Source organism: Carassius gibelio, chromosome B13, assembly GCF_023724105.1.
Source record: "Carassius gibelio isolate Cgi1373 ecotype wild population from Czech Republic chromosome B13, carGib1.2-hapl.c, whole genome shotgun sequence".
NCBI lineage: Eukaryota > Metazoa > Chordata > Actinopteri > Cypriniformes > Cyprinidae > Carassius > Carassius gibelio.
This window is the reverse complement of record NC_068408.1, coordinates 19624430-19645583: the sequence shown is the minus strand read 5'-3', so window position 1 is coordinate 19645583 and position 21154 is coordinate 19624430. Positions and strand designations below refer to the sequence as shown.

Sequence of the window (21154 nt, the reverse complement as noted above, 5' to 3'; positions counted from 1 at the left end):
TGGTTTCGTCTGGTCAGAGGAGAACTGGCCCCCCAACTGAGCCTGGTTTCTCCCAAGGTTTTTTTCTCCATTCTGTCACCGATGGAGTTTCGGTTCCTTGCCGCTGTCGCCTCTGGCTTGCTTAGTTGGGGTCACTTCATCTACAGCGATATCGTTGACTTGATTGCAAATAAATGCACAGACACTATTTAAACTGAACAGAGATGACATAGCTGAATTCAATGATGAACTGCCTTTAACTATCATTTTGCATTATTGAGACACTGTTTTCCAAATTAATGTTGTTCAGTGCTTTGACACAATGTATTTTGTTTAAAGCACTATATAAATAAAGGTGATTGATTGATTGATTGACTTGAGGGTCTTAAATCGTTCAGTTATGAGACTAAAATTCAGAATGCTCACAATCAAGCATGTTGTAGCACTGATCAGGTCCTAGTACTGGTTTTTCACAATAGATCTCAAAGACGCATATTTTTACATATCCATCCTTCCACAACACAGGAAGTTTCTGAGGTTCGCTTTCGGGGGCGAAACCAAAATTGAGTACTTCCCTTTGGCCTTGCATTCTCAACCCAAACGTTCACAAAATGTGTAGACGCGGCTCTGGTTCCCCTGCGCATGCAGGGCATCCGCATTCTCAACTATATCGACGATTGGTTGATCTTAGCTCAGTCAGAGCAGGCTGCGGTTCGGCATCGAGATGTCGTCCTCGCACATATGGGGGAGCTGGGTTTGAGACTGAACGCCAAGAGGAGTGTGCTTTCTCCGGTTCAGAGAACCACCTATCTAGGCGTAGTATGGGATTCGACCGCGATGCCGGCACGATTGTCCCCTACTCGTATCGAGTCAATCCGCATCTCAGTCGAGAGAGTCAAAGAAGGCCAGTCACTCACTGTAAAACAATTTCAGAGATTGTTGGGTCTGATGGCAGCTGCTTCCAACGTGATACCTCTTGGCCTGCTGTACATGAGGCCCCTACAGTGGTGGCTCAAGACCAAGGGATTTTCCCCGAGGGGCAATCTACTTCGCACTATCAAGGTCACGCGGCGCTGCCTACGTGCCTTAGACATGTGGAAGAAACCTTGGTTCTTGAAACAGGGCCCGGTGCTGGGAGCTCTTTGTCGCCGTGTGACGCTAGCGACAGATGCATCCCTCACTGGCTGGGGTGCAGTGAGGGTCTGTGGAGCGATCACCATCAAACATGGCATATCAATTGTCTAGAAATGCTAGCAGTTTTTCTTGTACTGAAGCACTTCCTCCCAGACCTGAGGGGTCACCATGTGTTGGTGCGCACCGACAACACATCGGTGGTCTGTTATATCAACCACCAGGGAGGTCTGCGTTCGCGCCCTTTGTACAAGCTGCAAACTCCCAGAGCAAACTCCTCTCATTAAGAGCAGTATATATTCCTGAGAAACAAAATATGGGAGCAGACATACTGTCGTTCAGTGTCAAGTGATCCTTCAGAAATCATTCTAATATGCTGATTCGTTGCTCAAGAAACATTTATTATTTTTATCAATGTTATCAATGTTTATCAATGTTGAAAACAACTGAAATAGAAATCTTCCGTGACCTTAAACGTCTTTACTGTCACTTTTGATCAAATTAATGCGCCCCGTTTAATAAAATTATTTGAACTGAAATTATTTGACTGAAAAAAAAATTATCATACTGACCCTTAAATCGGAGAATGTGTAGCCTATTTATACAGGTTTTATAGCAGTCAAGCACTTTATTTATAGCAGTCAAGCCCCTGACTAAAGCTCAACCAAGCCAGCAGGTGTCAGTGTATTTGACTCTGGACTGGTCTCTAGTAATCCTGTGTGAACTTTACTTCAGGACAGCACTGTTGATACAGGTCTATACAGTTGACCTTGTGACACACTGCTATCTGCTTCCACTGGCACACTGAGTATGCCTGTATTGTTCACTGGGTTAATTCCCTCTGGAACATCCTCTGAGAGATAAACACCCAGTGAGATGATCTCTAAACCGGGGTTTTTTTGCAGCAGGATCATCTAACTCAATTAAAGTTTACTCCATTAGTGGTCAGAACTCAAAGAGTAAGCTTGTGTCTGATCTCTCTGGAGACAGGAAGTAGATCACATCGATGGGATGGGATGTTGCAGCTGCTTTTACACATATTCAATAAATTAAATAGTGAAATAAAAATTCTAATTCTAAACTGAGATTTACGTGTTTACCTTACAGACAGAACAGAGTCTGAGCACTGTGTTTTGAAAAAAAAAAAAAACTTCTTTCTCTTTTCTTTCCGATGCTTGATTGAATTCATGCAGAAAAGTAAGTTAGAAGAAAATAAGTACCTCACTTTGTCAAGAAAACTGTATTGCTGCAAGGATCCAGACTCAGTGCACTGAGTGACAAACAGAAGGATCTAACTTTTGAATGTAAATTTTACAGCACCAGCCCTGAGGAGCTGAAGCATCTGATTTGCTGAGACAAACATATTCGAGGGAGAGACCACACGGTTCAAAAAGAGGTACGTTTTCACTATTTCATTATCTTTATGCTCACTTTCAGTGATCCCTTTACATGATCCGGTGACATTATTAATTCAATAAAGCATTCCTTACCAAAAATGACAAATATTAATAATTCTAGTATAGTATAAGTATAACGGTTGTGACACAACAATCTTTTCGTTATCAGTAAGATCAAATAGGCCCGATTAAAAATCATACATCCATTACCAACTGTCCAAAATGATGCCTCGTCTAAAATCGTTTCATGCAGTTCTTGAATCTTACACGGATGACCACTAGATGGCGCAATATTTTCATTAAAAAAAAAAAAAAATCAGTGTTAGGAGAGACTTTTGCAGAGAGAGTCTCCCGGAATTTATTGTAGTCAGTGCTATTCTATTACCAAATACCCATGAGAGATGTGATGCTTTGAGATGTAAAGGCACCTTTCTGAAAACATCTCCTCATACTTCCCCCTTATAGCTTCTATGATAAGGCAACTGTAATGGGATCCTGCATGTCTATCATCTTCAGAGGAGTAACATCTATTTTTTTTTTGAAAATAGTTGAGAAAGTACATGTCACTAAAAAAATCTCGTGATGAACAGCCTGTTCGTCTTGTTGAGGGTGTTGCCTGCAAAACAAACAACACATCTGACACAGACAAACAGGCAGAATGAAAAGAGAAAGCAAGACTTAGTAAATGTCAATATATTGTAATTTGTTATTGCCACGTGTTAACAAAAGGAAAATCTTTACAGACCAGACATGCATATAAACCATGTCAAGAAATGAACTGGTGAGTTAACTCGTACAGGAAACCCTACAGAATAGAATTACTAGGTACACTATCAGCATAAACGTCTTCTGCAATTCTCCACCTACAATTCACCGCGGCACCTGGACATTTGATATTTAAAAAAAAAAACATTGTTTTGTTGCTTGGTGACCCGTATGTTGCACAGCAGGGTTGCCTTCAGACATTGTTTTGCCAGTCCCAGAGAGGTTACCTGGAAATATCCTGCACAACAGAGCACCGCCTAATGAGTCCGTGATACCTGAACGGGTCCAGTGTTGCCAAGCCCACGGTTTTCCCGCGAAATCGGACTACTGTAACACTGTTACGCAAGTTGAAGTACCCCAATTACGTGATATTTATTACATAAAGTGCCGGGGACCCCGCTCAAAATGCGATATGTGGATAGATATCATAGATTTGAGTTGTAATTGGGTGGGTTTTTTGTTGTCATAACTTGGCAACCCCCATATTACAGTAATTCTAGCGCTCCAGCGGTTTCCACCACGGATCACTGCACTTCAACCTTTAACACAGGGCACCTTTAACGTATTATGCACAGCTGGAGATCACCACAGTGCGTCATAAGGAAGTGACATAACAGATAAGCTATAAAATTTTCAAGCAAATAAAGGTAGCCTAAATGGAAAGTGCAAAAGGGCATTATGAATCACGAGTGACACGGTTTCGACTTCTTTTGTTTGTGCCATCATAAATGCTATCAGCTGAATAGTATGGTGTGACTGAGAACAAATGATATGGTATGTTTGTCCAGAAGCAGTGAATCATCAGTTTGTCAGAGATTAGTCTAACAGAAGCTTATGTTTTCATATAGCCTATTTATTAAATATGATAAATCATGATAAAATTCCACACGGTCAGTATAAGCGTTCCACATTTTGATCATCAGTATTCGATTACTGAGTTTTGAATTCCCTAAGGTATTTAGATTTATTTATGACGCGGATAAAATACATATAATCATTTATTAATCAGTTATCATTTTGACTTAACACTTTTCCTTATTTAAAAGCTGAAATGTGAAATTGACCATTTTTATAAAACCTTTTAAAAGTTTTATTAGAAACTTTTTGTAAGTGTTAGATAAAATGTCATGTCATGTCGTCATATAAAATCTGGACATCATTTGTAATGTTAAGTAGTGTTTATGCAAACAAATGTTATATATATATATGTGTGTGTGTGTGTGTGTGTGTGTGTGTGTGTGTGTGTTTGTGTGTGTGTGTGTGTGTGTGTGTGTGTGTAAAACATTTCCAGCACATTTTGACAATACTGTGACAATAGCCTACTGATAACTGATCATTTTGGTCATTATAATTGTTATAAAAGATTTTCATACCATTTAATTTCTAGTCAGTGTGTTATCTGACTATGATAAAGCCTAAACCAGAGCACCGTTGCTATAAATTAAAAACAAAAAAGAAAGGGGACCATTTCTGTTTGCAAACCACTATAAGAGAGCACTGACAAAATGTGCTCAAATTTCCTGTCATTTAGCCAGGAAAGATGCATAGATCACGGTCACATCTGTTGTTGTTTGGCAAAATTTCACAGGGGATGAAATGCAGTCATTTTGCTTGATATTTGTGATTTTTCAGTGGGTTTAATGCTCATGCAGAATCACCACATTGAAAGCTTTTTGCTTCTGTGTGAGTTGTGCTTCATGTATACAGACCTTAGTCAGGGTAGCATTATCTAGCCAAATCTTTGACAGGAATGAAAACGAGGCTGTGAGGGACTGTACTGTTGTTTAACACAACATATCATTATTCAGCTGATTAATCATTTCTGAAAAAAATAGTAATAATTAGTTTTGAAAGTTGTTAGTTGTGAAAATGACACAATCTAGGACCCCTTATACAGTGCTTTTAAGACTGTTAGTCCATCCCTCACAGGCTCACAGGTATCGCCATATTTAATTGTTGACAGGAATGAAAACAAAGCTTCAAGGGTGCATTCAATGGATTGCACGATTGACAACGTACCAGTTAACGTTTTTTTTCTTAATACCTCTATTAAAATCCCTATGAAACAGTTTTAATAGTTGTGAGCTTACGTGACCTCGAACCTTTATACAGTGTGTACCATTGTAAAGACCAACCCTCGCGGCCTCATTGTCATCTGCTAAATTCAATATGGTATCTAACCTCTGAAGGTCTATACAAGTCCAAACCTTAACTTTAGAGGTTACTGAAACGTTTGAAAACCCAGCTAAAACAGCTATTTATATGTAACAGTGATGTATACGTTTATGTAGCACATAGGCTACTTTTAAGACACCTCAACCTTGGCTCGATTTCTTTTTTAGATGATTCAAATCTTCATTTGCCCCATAATTCAAACCATGGATGTCCCTGGAGTGCAATGCTTTCATTGAGACCTTTTAGTAAAGTACAGAACAGAATAATGCAGTCATAATGGGTCACTTTCTTGAGACTCCAGCAACACAAAACCACACTCCTCCTCACGTACAAACACCGCTTATCTCCCGCTCTCTTATCCTGTATCATTCCACCAGGCGATAACCAACATAATGGCCAGCATAACCGCACCTTCTGTAGTCATGTGACATAATGGGTTACTATGATGCCGTAAATGTTTGGATCTCTTTAGAGATTTGTTTCTCTCCTTGGCTCTGGTTCCAAGACTGACCAGTAAAAACATTCTGAACCTTTGTGTTATGGTGACAGATTAATGCATGTTGGGTATCATTAGACCAAGTTAGATTATAGCACATTACCCATTGTTAATAAAACAATAAATAGACAGAGTGCTTTGTTTCAATTCATTCTCTGCAGCAGATCTGAAGTCAGTAAGAAAGAGAAAAGATTCTGTCTGTAGGTGAATTCCGGTTGACCACAGATCAACCTGTTCCAGCTGTATCAAGTGCTAATAACCTGTTTTGTTGTAGCTCCTACACGTCAACACAGGCGAGGTGTGCTAACCTCATTTTGAATAATATGCTTGACTCGTGCATTTATTCCATGTAATACCAAAAAGTAAAGAGACACTAACAGAAGCATCAATACTGTTTATTAAAAGAGTTTACTCAGTAAAATGTAAACATTGATCAGGATATTCGAGAATGTTTGTTGCATGGAGAGAGCGGTAGAGAATTAAACATGAAGCGAATTGATAATAATTCTATGGTGTTTTTCACCATGGTGACAGGCACAGGTCTAACCAGCTTCATTAAATGCAGTTCCAGAGGCAGCCCACACAATGCTACCCACGACTGAAGAGGCATACAACTGTGCACTGAAGTGACTCTGAGACATGGTCGGCTCTGCAGGAGGTTTAACAATATTTTCTGAACACAAAATAAGAAATAGGAAGCATACCATCTTGGTTGGAATGTGGTGTGACAGCACATATACAACTGGAAACAATTTCAATACTGTAGTAATGGAAATGGAATGAGCACATGCTGTATTGGAGTCATTTGGGTTAAATTTTTATTTCTATTATTATTATCAGCATCACGTTTATATTATGTTTTTATATATATATCATATCTTTTTTGGTTTTCAAAACTTCTAAGTTCTCAAAAATGCATATTCATGCACCATTAACCGACCACAATTTAGAAAAGCCAAGTTCGAAACAATACGAAAATAAATCTACACAAAACTGTACAAAGCTATAAAATAAACATTTTTCATTTATATTGTATACTGGAATAAATATGCATGACAGAGGGGACTAATTAAGCATATGTCTCTTCCGGTCATCTTTACAGGGCATTAACCTCTTTAATTTTTCATTAAGTATTAATATTGAAAATGGCGAATGGCTTAGTACAATAAACAATAGAAATGTAACACACTCAATCTATAACAATTCTCCCATAAACCTCAACAACGACTCCATTATGCGTTATGGATTACGCCGCAGATATATTGTTTGCAAGGACTGAAATGTCTTATAATATCTATATCTATAGACTGTGGTCTCTGTCAAAAAAACAAAACAAAACAAACCTCAAATTTCTGAGCCTAAATGTTCTGTGTTTCGTTAGTTTACCCAGAAATTGGAATCCTTTCATTATTCTGTCTCTCTCTCATGTCATTCAAAACCTTTATGCTGCAATTATTTGCTAAAACTAAAATCATTATGCAGTTCTTGCCATTACACAACATAAAAAAATAAAAATAAAAGTGGTGATATGACTATTTATGTGGTACATTAAGTCTTCTGAAGCCATGGAATATGCGAAAAACCAGCCGAAATTAATGCATTGTGTTAAGCTACTACACCCAGGAGAACCAATGGCAATTTAGCCACATTAATATGCCATTTCTGAATCTGGAATCAGACACAGCGCTGCTGAGGGCTCTGTGTAGTTGCTCTAAATGAGACTAAAAGGCTTAATGACCATTTCTCAATCTATTTCAATGCATTCTCTAGACTCTCTTTTGATCTTTCTAAGTCGATCCCATTCTCTCTAGTGCACTTTAAATTCACTTTGAATGCAGACAGCAGACGGAATATTTCTCATCCACAAACCTGTCCTGGCATGTTAGAACAATCTGCAGTGCCTTTCTCATAGGAATACTGTATATGACTCAAGGGATGTAAACATTTGGAACAGACCATTTGGAACAGACCATATGGGAGCTGCATGAGGACAAGCATCTAATCACAGATTGTGAACCTCTGGGAGAGTGGAGGTCAGATGTGTATGCAGATCTGTTCTGCTGTCATTAGACACCATGATGGAGGTGTATGCATGCGGATTTGTCAGAAATAAAAAAGGTCAAGCTCAAAAAATTAATAAAGGCACAATAAAATTTGTCCATATGACTTGTGTGCTATATTCATCATGAAAGGTCTGCTCACATAATGTTTGAATCCTTCTTTAAAATAGTTGAAATACGAGTTGTATGTCTACACAGAATTTTTTTTTTCTTACTTAGTATTTTCATCTTGTTTTCTAGTAGAAATATCAGAACATTATTACAAAAAAAAATTATTGTTTTAAGCATAAATTCACTTAATTGTATGCCATTTTGCATTTTGCTTCCTTAATTTAATAATGTTTAGATATTTCTACTGGAAAACAAGACAAATATTCTGAGGAAGAATTTTTTGTAAGTGTATTTGATCCTTTTTAGTCACAACAAAGTTACAAAGTTTCATTGCATAGAAAGAGCCACAGAAAGATACTTCAAAATGTCTTATTTCGTGTAAAAATAACAAGATACAGGTTTATAATGACATGAGGATTAATTTAAATAATGACGTTAATTTAATTCTTAGAGTGCATCAGAATAAAATAAGTCCAACTCTACTTAACAAATCGGAAACAATACGATCTGAACACAAAGCATAAGGAAAGAGAACTGTATTATCAGCAGTGCTCATCTTAGCTCTCTTCTGAACATGTGGCTTTAATGTTCTCCACTTGGCTCCATTGCAATCTGCATATTCTGATCTAAACAGACAGAACCATATGCTTCGCTCCCCTTAAGTAGTGGGAGATACGCTAAAATGCTCTTGCACGCAAGTGTGGGCAGTCGGAGCAGTTGGAGCAGTTCCAAGACGAACATTTACACAACAGTTTAATGGACTTACTGGAAGTGTAGGGGATAATTAATCCCCCCAATATCACCATGTCACAATACTCATTGTTCATCATGTCCCGACTAGAACTGAATTTAGTTTATTTACTGGCAGCAGAAGCCCAATTTCAAGACGCTGCGCTAATTCGCTAATCCCTGTTAAGACTGTATGACCTGACTGTAAGAGGTGCTGTAATAATTGGTCATGTCAAAAGGATAAATCTAAGAAGGTCAGCATCAGCTTTACCTCTGCTCTGTGGTTGTCATGGAGACCTAGCAGCCAATGACTCCGGAATTCCGATGAAGGATTCCGACAAAGGAATCATGTCAGTTCTTGTGCATGTGGACTTATCGTACTACAAGAGGCATACAGATCTGAGACATAACAGATCTTAAGTCAAACATATCCAGACACATTTAGGGGTCCATTGCTCAGGGTTAAACAGATACTGTGCACATAGTCTTCCCTCTCGCATTCAGAGTCAATTCATATTGTCGCTTTCACATCTATTGCAAAGGTCCTGTCCTTGTAATCCATTTCATCTTCTCCAGATCTGTCATAATAGGCAGCACCTGATGGAAAACAAATGCCACCGGTCCAAAAAGTGCATCGCGGCGGTTAATACTGTCATCTTCCTGGGTTCCCAACCCTGTGAAAATATCAATAATTGCTATATTTACACTATTAGTACCATCAAGTGCATTTCTAATGGTTTTTAAAGTCTGTTATCCCTGCTATTTTTTAATTATGCTTATTATTTCTAGCTTTTACTGATAAGGTCAGTGTTGGCATAAATTAGAAAATATTAAAATAAAGGACATATCAAAGACATTCAGTCTTTGACAATCAATAGAGTTTTGCACAATTTGCTTCATCCTGCTGCAAATACCTCCATTTGAGTTCATCTTGTTGCTTTTTTACAGTGCTGCCTTGTAAATGTTTTTTCCAACTGGTTTGTAACTGAATCATTTACTTGATTCCCCCAGATGGGCTCTTTTGCTGTGAAGGTTCCTTTGCTGTGTGTCCCCAACTATTCATCCCCAACTCCAACTTGAATTTAATGCAAGCATGCTGAAATAAGCTGTGCGATACGGTTTGCTGAGGTAGAATTTCCATTGTATGTGTCCATTCTTTGCTATTTGTGACCAGTGGGCTTTCCTCAGTCTGTTGAAAGTCACAAGCTCTACATTTGAAATGTAAACGGAGAGGGATTTCATTCCTTTTAGAGGAATACCAATGCTTTGTTTATCTTCCAATAAAAGCAGCTGTGGCTACTCATTAGCATTCCATTAAAGTTAGTCTGGGTGAAGAAGGGGTAATAGACCACGACACTGCCCTTGAACACTTGAGCAGTTCAAACGCATTTCACACCGAGCTCTCATCAGGTTTACTGCACAGCTGCGTGTGCTTCCTCTTCTCCAGGATCCTGTTGAGCTCCTCTGTGAAGGAGTAATAAAGCGGAGACGTGGTGTCTCCATCTGTCTGTCTCAGCAATACATAGCTGTTGCCATTCATCTTGCGTAAGACGCTTGGTAAAGTGGCAGAGAGTCCATTGACGTACTCTGATTCTGGAGGCGGTGGGGGAGGTGGCGCAGGAGGAAGCTCTTTGTTGGGGGACGTTGTTGCTTCTCCAGGGACGATCTGCAGCAGGCCGTCGTGAGTGTCCGGTTTCCCGTTGCAGTTGCTGGAGATGGTCTTCAGCTCCAAGTGGGCACCTCGCTTTCTTTCGTTGCGAGCTGCGGCCCGTAAAGAGTATTTACCCCTCCGACCTTGCAAACAGAACCCCACATAAAGCAGGACAACTGTTAGAACAAAACATAGGGCTCCTAGGATAGTGATTAGGGACAGGTACATGACCTTCATGTTCCTCATAGACAGGAACTCGAAGTGAGGAGACACTGGGGTCGGATGGAAGTCCTCCGGGGAGTCACTTGGGGAAGTTTGAATAGTCCAGTAGTTCGCTGTAGTCAAGCGTGGCTTTGTTGGCTTAATGGGAGGAGGTGCGAGAAGGTCCTGGCGGACTGTCAAGTTGTAGATCACCACAGGAACATGGACACCATTCTCCAGGGCAAAGCAGCAGTAGTTGCCGCTTTGGAAAGGCCGTGCCTCGATGACCAGGAGGCCGTCAGTGCCGACGCGGTAACCAGAGTCCAGTCCATAACCCGGCAGTTCCTTTCCATTTAACATCCACTCAGGGGTTGCCAGATTGGAGCTGAGCTCACACTGAAGCAGCACATCATCACCCGCCATCACAGAGCGAGAGCGGTGTAAAACTTGGTCTATGACAGAGCGATGACATGCACACATCAGTTATAATGACACTTTAATAATTTAGGGTCAGCTAGTAACAGTAACAGTGATTCACTGGACACTCGGAAAACTGGAGTGGTCCCACAACCTTAGATAATGGCTCATATTTACTTCATTTGACTTTTACCATTTGCTATGATTCACTTAAGAATTAAAAGACAATTTGACTACACAAATTTTAAACACACCTTTACAGTTTTGTTGTTTAATGAAATTAAGTCTATCAATAATCATTTTTGTTAAAGCAAATAAAGCTGAAATACTAAAATAAAACTCAAGTCTTAGATGAAATACCTAAAATTACTAAAACACTTGGCAATTTGGTTATGGCAACTAACTGAAATAAACAGTTGAATTTGCTAAATGTATTAATATGTAAATAAAACTAAATTAAAATGACAAAAGCATACAACAAAATGACTAAAACATATCCTAAAAGTAAAATTAAACTGAAAATCTAAAAATGAAAGCTTATTCAAAATATGAATAAACACTGTAAAAGTATATAAGTTACACTGAATACTAAAACAACACTGAATCATCACTGTTACACTGACTATTATAAGAATTATCTTTCATACCATCTTCTGTGGATTCATCACAGCCCTGGTTTCCATTCAGAATGTCCTGTGTCAGATTGGCTCTGTAGACAGAAGTTATTAGTTATTATCATGCACCGATATTACAGTTCTGACCAATACCAATACTGATTGTGTTTATATTATGGCCGCTAACTAATAAATGTCAGATTGTCTAAATAAAAAATAAAACATTAAAAAAACTGGTTTTACCAGTGAATTTAGGCATCACAACATTATAATGTACGGTATGAAAAATAAATATAAATTGTGCAATCTGGATGATTAAAAATTCAATATCCACTGGTGCAGGCCAAAGAAAAAAAATAGTTTGACAACCAAAATGATATGAATATATTAACATATTAATATAAAAATGAATATATTAATGTTTCGGTGATCAGAGTTCACTAGCTTTGAGGCAGACACTTATCCGAGATGCACTGTAGTGGGCGGTTCCATGACATACACAAACAAAATCATGTTATAAGCTCTATTTGCAGAGAACATACAATGTAATATACTTCAGTTACACTGGCAAACAATTAATTAAAATGATAAGAATGGACAGCAGAAGTATTCATGACCACACACTCATACCTTCTGTTGTGTGATGTAATCTCCACACACTCCAGTCCATCCCAAGCACAGAAGGGATCACGCGCCATTACACAGTCAAAGCATGAGGAGTATCTGCTGCATGTGGACAAGGGCAACTGCACCACTGAGGTGGGCGAACCCACATACACACTCATCTGAAAGGTTCAAGTAGTAAGATTCAAGTCATACATCAATTCAAACAGAATGTAATGGGTTTGGAGACGTTAAAATGAGAACAACCTGCTGTAATGATGGATTTAGAGATATTTTTATTTAAATCAGCTTCCAGGATGTGCACAGGTTAATTTCTGACCTGTTTCTCAGAGATGATTATACTTTCCACTGGCTGGGGTTCCTCAAACAGCTGTAGCTCCTCAATTATGTGCAGCTGACCATTAATCTTCACAGCCTTTTGCATCCAACCTTCATCTGGAAAAACATCAAAACAATTCAGAACCCAGCTGCACTCAATAAAAGCTTCAAGTGCTTGAGAGATAAGAGCGAAAGAAAGGTCACTGTAACATGAATTACCTGTCCCAATAAAGAGCACGTGGTATATCTGATTGTCTAGACCTATCACTCTATGTACTGCAATTTTGGTGTAGTCCACATTCCTCCTAAACAGCAGGGGGCGCTGTTTTTGAGGAAGGATCTGCCTGTACATGAGCGGATGGCGACGGACAAAGTGAAGGACATCGTCTGGCAGGTTGGTGGATGAGTTGATGCCTTTTGCTCGAAGTTGATCTGTGATGCACTGAAGAGAAAGTGCAGTAAAGTTACTTTCTTAAAATAGCTACATAAATTCTGCCATATTTTCACATCATTGAAAGGACAGCAGACACAAACAATACAGGGGCTGAAATTCTCTGTTCTTATGGCACAGTGTGATTGCATTCTAATTTACAAGAACCTGTTGAGAATGTAGGACATTGAACTATTCTTGTCGTCTTGACTGAAAATTGACATAATTTAACTCTCATTTCATTTACCTGACAGACACTGTTCAAGTGTTCGAGAAGAAAAGATTTCAGGAAGTGCTCAAAATAGGCCAGGAAAAATCATTCAAATTTCTGAAAACTTCCAAACAGCAATTAAAGCTGCTTACTCGCATACAGACTCACTCATTAGCAATATCACAGATTCAAAATTCATAATGCAGCTAATCATCAAAGATTTTCTGCCTGCTGCTAATCTCCATGGCAAAACGCTTTGATGAAATAAGCCCATTTTCTCCATGTGCACTCTATAAAATTGCTCATCAGCATCTGATTTCTGGATGAAACCAGATCGACGCTCTACCTGTACCTCGCTGTGCTCTCTGAAACAGAGACTTGTGCGCAAAGCACACAGTGATTAGAGAGCTTTAGTAGCTCAACTTATGAAGTGCTGACTTGTGCTTCCCCGTCAGAGTCAGCAAGAAGGCAGTGTTTCAGAGATGAGGATAATCAGGCCAGTGTAAGATGAAACAGAGGATCATTATTACTGTAATCCAGTATGTCTACTGTTGGCCATACCGAGCCGGGTCGTGGTTCGGGCACCTTCCCTGTGTACTGGGTCCATTTGGAGCTGGAGTCCTCTTTGCTCTCCATATAAGGTCCCTCAAAGGCCCACTGGATATCCAGAATGGAGTACTGGCAGATCGCAGACGCCTTTACGTTTTTCCTGGAAAAGAAGCACTGGTTAGTACTCTTTCAAAGCAGTACAAAGGAGAGAAATCCAACACTACATGATTTCAAGTAAAACCCTGAGGCAAAGCTGGGACGGTGAACACCAACACTCAACCATTTCTTCAAGATATATTTCAAGGGAGCACAAAGAAAATTTGTGAATAGAAGGTGCATTCATGAAAGTGGTGAATCAGCCAAGGTGTGAGCGCTTTGTGGTCGATCCAGTTTCCAGTTTGTACACTTGGGTTTATTATCCGAAGAGCCTCTCAGCCTGTGCTGCGCTCACTGTTTCTCAAGGTCTTGGCATGCCGGCATAAAACCCTCATAAGCCCACTGCGTAACCATGGAAACACGAAAAATAGATTATAAATTTATCAAAAAGTGCATGAGAGAGGTGAGGGATGGCAGTGAGTGGGTGAAGGGGGCGAGACAGGAACATTGACAAAGCTCCTCAAGTGATGAATACAACCCTACTGAAAAAAAGAGGAAGGGGCACTTGTTAGAAGCAACTATAGGGAAAAAACAGCAATACTGTACCATTTCCAGTAGTAGCTTAATGGAATATTTCAACTAGAAATAACTATTCTGTCACTATATACTCACACAGAGTCATTTGAAACTCATATGATTATTCTTTTTCAATGGAACACAAAAAGAGAAATTTAGCAGAATGTTCAAGCTGCTCTTTTCCATGCAATGAAAATAACAGAAAATAAAAAAAGACCTTTGTCTGCCTATATACTATTTATATACTTTGTTTGGCTATATACACTTATTATACAGTACATTCATTTTACTATTGCTAATAAAGTGACGGTAACCGTAGCTTCAAAACCAAACTGAAAGATTTGCATAACTGAAACTAGGGCTCGGAATGCAATAATCGTATACGAATGTCGGAGATAGTGGAAAAGCAGTTGAACCTTGCTGTGTATGCAGGGTCAGAGAGCTCTCAGAAAGACATAAGGGTGAGTAATTAAGGAAAGATTTTTTTTTTTTTGAACCATCCCTTTAAGCTTTGCAAAATTAGTTGTTGCAAGTTTTCTAATTTGAACGTTATCAGTGTATTGTTACATAGTTATTTTTAGTTAGAATATTACAATCCGGTACATTATAGTTTTATCTACATATTAATTATATACTGACAACATATATTGTATAAATAATATATAATATACTTTAAATGTAAAAAAATAAATAAAAAAAATTGTTAACACAAAAAAATAAATCTTCATGGAGCCTCACTTTTTATGTAAAGAAGCAGCTTTAACATTCTGGAAAAGGGGTCATTAATTGAGAAATTAAAATTCCCTTGATCTTTTGACACTGTATAAGAGGTCATTGTACTGGTCATGAGTATGATAAAATGTATGATAAAAATTTATATTTTGTGAGAACACTTCCTTGAAGAAAAGGTCTTTTATTGCAGAATCAGAATTGCCTAACACTCAGGAAAACAAGCACCCTCGTCAAAGTAAACTTTACACCCAAACTGATGAGATGGTGACACCACAGTCATTCAACCTTACCCTGTTAGAGGTCAGTGTGATCAGGCCATCACAGCTCAGCTGACGCACTCATTCTCATTTCATTTGTCTCTTCTTGTCTCGCTCTCGTTCTCTCCTTCTGCCTCTTAATTATTTTCTAACGTAATAGACATAATAGTCCTGCCTGCCCTGTCATTCATCACTGTTACTCATATGTTTGCGGTTTGCCCCACAGGCAGCCGCAGCCCACAAATTGATTGTCTGGCAGCTCATCAGAACCGCCCCTCTGGTTTCAGCAGGACGACAAGACTGTCATGTCAGTCAAAGCGGCAGACGTTAAGTGTGTGTGACCGATGTGTTACAACCATTTTAGCTCTGAAATGTGTGAAAGGAAACGACTGAATAAAATGAAATTGCTTGACTGTCATGCTGGCAAAAACAGAAATGTGGCCCTCAAACTTCAAAGTACAACATCTTACAGTTGTATCAATGACTAGTCAAAGCTTGGCTCATGGACCTCTTTATAACATGTCCAGAACATATTCTCTGATCTTCTGAGAGAATGTGACCTGCTTATGAATAAAAATGCTCTGTGCTTCAGGCAGCAAGAGAACATGTCAGCAATTTTCAATTTTCACGTCCAGAGCGAGCCAGGACTGACAGATGAACTTACTAATAGACAAAATCAATTTCAACAAACCCGCCAATCACAGTGAGACGACGCGATGCTCCCTGGCAGAATCCTTTAACTGCTATCGACTGAGGCGTCATTTGCATGCCACCCTGAATGCACGGCAGCACAACACTTCTACAAACAACTGCCAGGATCATTTAAGAAAGATGGTCTCCTTCTGAGAAGGAGAACCAGAAGAAGTGACTTTCATCATGACAGTTAACTAATGTAATTGACACCCACAATGAAATCGAAACACTATTGCAAATAGATAAATTGGCAATTATGCAAAAAGGATAGTACAAAAGTTATCTTACCATTCCAGACCAAATATGCCATAGAATACAGAGTCCTGAGGGCCAGAGCCCTCCAGAAAAAACACACTCCGCAACACGTTGAAGTGAAATTCATAGTCAGGTAGAGAACACACCAGACGGGCCTTCAGGAAGGAGGTCCACTTCTTCTGTAGCGTGAGGAGACCTCCTCTGTCTCTCTACAAAAAGAAACAACAGAGAACAGCTGAAAAGAAATCATAAGATGCAACAGCAGATATCTATCTGAAAGGTTTGCTAACATGTACACTGCCGTTCAAAACTCTGGTGTCAGTAAGACTTTTTTTTATTTTTTTTTAAGAAACTATTATTATTTTTATTCAGCAAGAATATATAAAATTGATCAAAGTGAAAGTAAAGACATTTACAATGTTCCAAAGATTTCTTAATTTTCAATTCATTATTGAGTCCTAAAAGAAACCATATTAAGGTTTCCACAAACGTGTTAAGCAGCACAACTGTATTCAACACTGATAATAATAAGAAATGTTTATTGAGCAGCAAATCTGCATATGAGAATGATTTCTAAAGGGTCATTTGACACTGAAGATTGGAATAATGATGCTGAAAATTCAGCTTTGCAGTTACAGGGATAAACTACACTTTAAAATATGTTAAAATAGAAAAAAGTTATTTTAAATTGTAATAACATTTCACAATATTGCTGTTTAACTTTATTATCAACAGATCTTGAAAGCTATTGTATCGATTTAAAAGCCATTTTAAATTTTATTGATTTAAAACCAAATGGAAGTAAACAGTTGTCTATAAACATTTGTCTATAATTTTGGGAAGTACAAACCTGATTCCAACACTGTACAGAATACAACACAGATGACATCAAATGTTTAAACTGGAATAATTTATAATTTTAAGGCAAAAATAAGTTGTAAATTCCATGGCATCAACACATCTCAATAAAGTTGGGACAAGACCATGTTTACCACTGTGGCATCTCCTCTTCTTTTTACAATAGTCTGCAAACGTCTGGAGACTGAGGAGACAAGTTGCTCAAGTTTAGGAACAGGAATGTTGTCCCATTCTTGCCTAATACAGGCTTCTAGTTGCTCATCTGTCTTAGGTCTTCTTTGTCGCATCTTCCTCTTTATGATGCACCAAATGTTTCTATGGGTGAAAGATCTGGACTGCAGGCTGGCCAGTTCAGTACCCGGATCCTTCTTCTACGCAGCTATGATGTTGTAATTGATGCAGTATGTGGTCTGGCATTGTCATATTGGAAAATGCAAGGTCTTCCCTGAAAGAGACGATGTCTGGATGGGAGCATATGTTGTTCTAGAACTTGGATATACCTTTCAGCATTGATGATGCCTTTCCAGATGTGTAAGCTGCCCATGCCATGCCCATGCTGCCCCTGGGCCCTGCCTATGGAGTTTTAGCCTGGCACGTTGGATTGTTCACTGACAATGTTTTCTGGAAGTATTCCTGAGCCCATGTTGTGATTTCCATTACAGTATCATTCCTGTAAGTGATGCAGTGCCGTCCAAGGGCCCGAAGTTCACGGGCATCCAGTATGGTTTTCTGGCCTTGACCCTTACACACAGAGATTGTTCCAGATTCTCTGAATCTTTGAATGACATTATGCACTGTAGATGATGATAACTTCAAACTCTTTGCAATTTAGTGATATTGCTCCTTTCTGATATTGCTCCACTATTTTTTGCCACAGAATTGGGGGAATTGGTGATCCTCTGCCAATCTTGACTTCTGAGAGACACTGCCACTCTGAGAGGCTCTTTTTATACCCAATCATGTTGCCAATTGACCTAATAAGTTACAAATTGGTCCTCCAGCTGTTCCTTATATGTACATTAAACTTTTCCTGCCTCTTATTGCTACTTGTCCTAACTTTTTTGGAATGTGTAGATCTCATGAAATCTAAAACGCGACAATATTTGGCATGACATTTCAAAATGTCTCACTTTCAACATCTGATATGTTATCTATATGCTATTGTGAATAAAATATAAGTTTATGAGATTTGTAAATTATTCCATTCTTTTTTTACTCACAATTTGTACAGTGTCCCAACTTTTTTTGAATCGGGTTTGTAAACAGTTAAAGCAAATATAAAATAAATAAATAAAATAAAATATTAATACATTTTATCAATATTTATAATTCGCACCAAAATGTAGTAGAAGAAAGTTTATAATTTCTTTAATATGGATCATTGGCTCTGCTTTAGGCATGGCTGATGGCAGCTAACATTATCACCAGTGTGACTGTGGGAAAGGGAAATTTACTGAATTGGATGGGGGTTTTTGTATCTAAAGGGATTCCCATGTCAAAGGGATCAAGTAAATTTTCCATGCTGCCTCCCAAGAGGAGAATAAATCTTCATGGGGGAATAACTTTGACGGGACCCAAAAGCATCTTGCAACTTTTCCTTTTTTTTCTTTACTTAGTTTCCGGTAATAACACTGTCTCTATAATGTTATGGCCTTTAATTTCCACTGTGGAAAAGGAAAACTGGCAGTTGAATGTCGATTTATGATGCCATCATCTCAGCCTGATGATATTCAGAAGCAGATGTATGGTGATATGAAACCTGAGCTTAATGCACTGGCACTGATACGATAATCTCAATCCATCGCTTTGAATATTTTAAAACTGCTAAAGATTTCTATACTACACCAGTATGAATAAACAGAAAGCTTTTATTAAGTCTTTATACAGACTGCTACTGACAACAGCTGAGTTACTGGGTTTAATTATGGCTTTCCCTCAGCTCAGTGTCAGCTAGTGTGCATTAACAACATTTAATCCCTCTAGCATGAGGATAATGAACAATAATCTACTCATTAAGGTGATCCTGCTGTGTGAACTGCCACAGAGAAGCTGATTTTACCCTCACTCCAAACAGCCTGCTTCACACACTTTACCAGCCCCAGCCTCAATACACTGGTTTATAATGCAGTTCAGTCTATGTTATCTAAACCGCTTTTGTGTACACTTTTTCTGTCAGAATTTATTCATTTATTTATCTTTATTCAAGCAAGGATGCATTCAGTTAGTCAAAACTGACAGTAAATGCATTTATAATGTTACAAATGATCTCTATTTCAAATAAATACTGCTATTCTGATCTTTCTATTTAGCAAAAAATCCACAAAAAATATCAAGCAGAACAGTTTCCAACCTTTATAATTATACTGTAATATAAATGCAAAATAAATGTATGATTGACCATAAGAGACATCTTAAAAAAATGCTGAAATATTTAGTGTAAATATCATGTGTAACTAGTCTATAATTTAGTATAAGGATTTAACCTATTTTAAAGAAAAGCTAAATTCACATACATACACAAATACACTCATAATTCTCATCTCGTTTGCTAGCAGCTAGTGTAATATTAATATTATTATTACTATTAATCTGAACTACTAGGCCAATTATCAACAACAAAATGTCCTTTGCAGTCAACATCCAACATCCTGACCTTAAGACTGTAAAGATGTGATCTGTGTCTTCAACAAACTATTTACGTATACAGTATTGTTCAAAATAATAGCAGTACAATGTGACTAACCAGAATAATCAAGGTTTTTAGTATATTTTTTATTGCTACGTGGCAAACAAGTTACCAGTAGGTTCAGTAGATTCTCAGAAAACAAACAAGACCCAGCATTCATGATATGCACGCTCTTAAGGCTGTGCAATTGGGCAATTAGTTGAAAGGGGTGTGTTCAAAAAGATAGCAGTGTCTACCTTTGACTGTACAAACTCAAAACTATTTTGTACAAACATTTTTTTTTTCTGGGATTTAGCAATCCTGTGAATCACTAAACTAATATTTAGTTGTATGACCACAGTTTTTTAAAACTGCTTGACATCTGTGTGGCATGGAGTCAACCAACTTGTGGCACCTCTCAGCTGTTATTCCACTCCATGATTCTTTAACAACATTCCACAATTCATTCACATTTCTTGGTTTTGCTTCAGAAACAGCATTTTTGATATCACCCCACAAGTTCTCAATTGGATTAAGGTCTGGAGATTGGGCTGGCCAGTCCATAGCATTAATTTTGTTGGTTTGGAACCAAGACTTTGCCCGTTTACTAGTGTGTTTTGGGTCATTGTCTTGTTGAAACAACCATTTCAAGGGCATGTCCTCTTCAGAATAGGGCAACATGACCTCTTCAAGTATTTTAACATATGCAAACTGATCCATGATCCCTGGTATGCGATAAATAGGCCCAACACCATAGTAGGAGAAACATGCCCATATCATGATGCTTGCACCTCCATGCTTCACTGTCTTCACTGTGTACTGCGGCTTGAATTCAGAGTTTGGGGGTCGTCTCACAAACTGCCTGTGGCCCTTGGACCCAAAAAGAACAATTTTACTCTCATCAGTCCACAAAATGTTCCTCCATTTCTCTTTAGGCCAGTTGATGTGTTCTTTGGCAAATTGTAACCTCTTCTGCACATGCCTTTTTTTTAACAGAGGGACTTTGCGGGGGATTCTTGAAAATAGATTAGCTTCACACAGACGTCTTCTAACTGTCACAGTACTTACAGGTAAATCCAGACTGTCTTTGATCATCCTGGAGGTGATCATTGGCTGAGCCTTTGCCATTCTGGTTATTCTTCTATCCATTTTGATGGTTGTCTT

General features: G+C 38.4%; 1 protein-coding gene across 2 annotated transcripts in view; it reads right to left on the bottom strand.

Moving 5' to 3' along the window:
- Window positions 1-6322: 6322 nt before the first annotated feature.
- LOC127970617 (semaphorin-4G) overlaps window positions 6323-21154 on the bottom strand; it is a 34491-nt gene continuing 19659 nt past the window's right edge. The window contains exons 9-16 of one of the 2 annotated variants that reach the window (XR_008156638.1): window positions 16501-16676; window positions 13871-14018; window positions 12888-13110; window positions 12670-12785; window positions 12357-12511; window positions 11760-11821; window positions 9758-11147; window positions 6323-9517 (exon numbers count right to left, since the gene is read on the bottom strand). Coding sequence is in view for 1 of the 2 variants with exons in the window: in XM_052573270.1 (XP_052429230.1) it covers window positions 10234-11147; window positions 11760-11821; window positions 12357-12511; window positions 12670-12785; window positions 12888-13110; window positions 13871-14018; window positions 16501-16676 (1794 nt within the window). In the remaining variant the exon portion in view is untranslated. Of the gene's footprint in view, window positions 11148-11759; window positions 11822-12356; window positions 12512-12669; window positions 12786-12887; window positions 13111-13870; window positions 14019-16500; window positions 16677-21154 lie in introns of both variants that reach the window. The other variant, XM_052573270.1, reaches the window with a different exon arrangement.